The sequence below is a fragment of the Otolemur garnettii genome, unplaced genomic scaffold (genome assembly GCF_000181295.1).
Source record: "Otolemur garnettii isolate 467f Iridium unplaced genomic scaffold, OtoGar3 scaffold00145, whole genome shotgun sequence".
Classification (NCBI taxonomy): Eukaryota; Metazoa; Chordata; class Mammalia; order Primates; family Galagidae; genus Otolemur; species Otolemur garnettii.
This window is the reverse complement of record NW_003852540.1, coordinates 1,745,986-1,748,324: the sequence shown is the minus strand read 5'-3', so window position 1 is coordinate 1,748,324 and position 2,339 is coordinate 1,745,986. Positions and strand designations below refer to the sequence as shown.

General features: G+C 46.6%; 1 protein-coding gene across 2 annotated transcripts in view; it reads left to right on the top strand.

Annotated features, from left to right (window-relative positions):
* The window catches only part of LOC100942544 (neuferricin), a 31,265-nt gene that overhangs the window by 11,532 nt on the left and 17,394 nt on the right, over positions 1-2,339 (top strand). For both annotated transcript variants that reach the window (XM_012810940.2, XM_003799048.3), the window contains exon 3: positions 563-749. In XM_012810940.2, the coding sequence (XP_012666394.1) occupies positions 563-749 (187 nt within the window). The remainder of the gene's footprint in view (positions 1-562; positions 750-2,339) is intronic.

The following is a 2,339-nucleotide window of genomic DNA, read 5'->3' as shown; positions in this document are numbered from 1 at the left end:
CCCGGCTATTTTTTGGTTGCAGCCATTATTGTTGTTTGGCGGGCCCGGGCTGGGGATTTGAACCCGCCTCCTTAGGTGTATGTGGCTGGCGCCTTAGCCACTTGAGCCACAGGCGCCGAGCCCCAAGATGAATTCTTAATCACTGAGCACCAGCAGACTAATGTAAGGCCCTAAAGTCAAAATTCCTAGAACTTGGGCAGCACCTGTGGCTCAGTAAGTAGGGCACCAGCCCCATATACTGAGGCTGGTAGGTCTGGCCCGGCCCCGGCCAAACTGCAACAAAAAAAAATAACTGGGCATTGTGGCTGACACCTGTATTCCCAGCTGCTCGGGAAGCTGAGGCAAGAGAATTGCCTAAGCCCAGGTGCTGAAGGTTGCTGTGAGCTATGACACCATAGCACTCTACTGAGGGCGATTAAGTGAGACTCTTGTCTCTAAAAAAAAAAAAAAAGAAAAGGGGAAATCCTAGACCTTGAGCTTTACCACAACTGCTAAGAAGCTAAGCATCTGTCCATGCCTCACTCCCAGTGTTAACTCTGACATCCACTTTCCTGTTCCATAGGGAAAGTGAGAGGAAGGTTCTACAGTGAGGATGGACTGCCTACCCTAGAACTGATGCGGGTAGAAGCTATGATTACTGAAGCTTTGGAAGCAAATAAACAGGAACTGAAAGACAAGCAGAAGTTTCCACCATGCAATTCCGAGTGGAGCTCAAGCAGGGGCAGCCGGTTCTGGTGTTCCCAAGAGAGGTAAACAGATTACTTTCTGCTCCTTCCCACCCCTGTCCCAAATCAAACTGCTAGATTATTATGTCTGCATTTTCGGAGAGTTCAGGAATGATTGTTAACCCAGGGAAACTTTTTCAAAATACTGTACTTTGGCTCGGCACCCATTGCTCAGTGGTTAGAGCACTGCCCACTCCAGGTCAGGCGGGTTCGAACCCAGCCTGGACCTGCTAAACAACAATGACAAGTACAACAAAAAAATAGCCAGGCATTATGGTAGGTGCCTATAGTCCCAGCTACTTGGGAGGCAGAGGCAAGAGAATTGCTTGAGTTTGAGCTTGCTGTGCGCTGTGATGCCATGACACTCTACTGATGGCGATACAGTGAGACTCTATCAAAAAACAAAAAAATAAAAATACCATGCTCTGCGATAATGATTCTGAACTTCACCTAAAGATTTGATCTTCTGGGGAATTTAAAAAATTACTGATCATGGGACCTCACTCTAGAAAAGTGAATGAAAATATTAGGCATCTTTTTAAAATTTTTTTATTTCCCCCCCTAAATTCCCCAGAGACCCTGCTAAAGAAAACCTGGCCTGGAACAAGAAGACACAAGTACCATTTCTTGCTCACTTTGGCTTGTTTAGTTATCCCCAGCCTCAGTTTCCTGTTTGTCCGCACAACCCATCCCTGCCTACAGAGGGAGCAGAAGGCAGGAATGGCACACACAGTGATGCTGCCATGCCGTGCTGTACATGTTCTGAGTAGTGCCCTGGAGTACAGGCAGATAGGAAATCTTTCCCTGTAAGAATAAGTGAGGTGAACCTGATTCGACATGATGCCACAGGGATTATTCCTCGTTGGTTTGGAAAGCTGGAGACTTTTCCTGCTTTAATCATTAGGCCAGGCTTGGCGCCTGTAGCTCAGTGAGTAGGTCACCAGCCACGTATACAGAGGCTGGTGGGTTTGATTCCGGCCCGGGCCTGCTAAACAACAATGACAACTGCAACAGCAACAACAAAAAAAAAAAACGGGTATTATGGCAGGCACTTGTATAGTCCCAGCTACCTGGAAGGCTGAGGTAAGAGAATTGCTTAAGCCCTAAAGTTTGAGGTTGCTGTGAGCTGTGATACCAAGGCACTCTACCAAGGCTGGCATAGTGAGATTGTCTCAAAAAAAAAAAAAAAAAGAAAAAAATCATTAGGCCAGCCTGGACCCAAACTTCACTGTGAGTCCCTCAGATCTCCTTGAGCTCTGGAAAGGGGAAAAAGCCAAAAACTAGACAAAGCTCCCAGCTTCAAGGGCCTCAAAATATGAACTCAGATCTCACTGAGGAAGGACAAGGAAGTCACTGAGAGGAGAAGGGCCATGCCCCTAAATGCTGTCTAGACCCATCCTCCTCCACTAGGAGAGGCTGACCTTGTTGTTCTCCTTGAGACTAATTGATGTGTGGACAAAAGCAAATGGTCAAAGATACCAGCTTTCTTTGGGCCCAGCTACCATGTCTGTCACACATTTCCTCTGCTTTAATTCAGAGAAGCAGCAAAAATAGTAGGAAAGAAAGCCCCCCCCCCAATTTTTCTGGCCCCCAGTTTTTTTTTTTTTTTTTTTT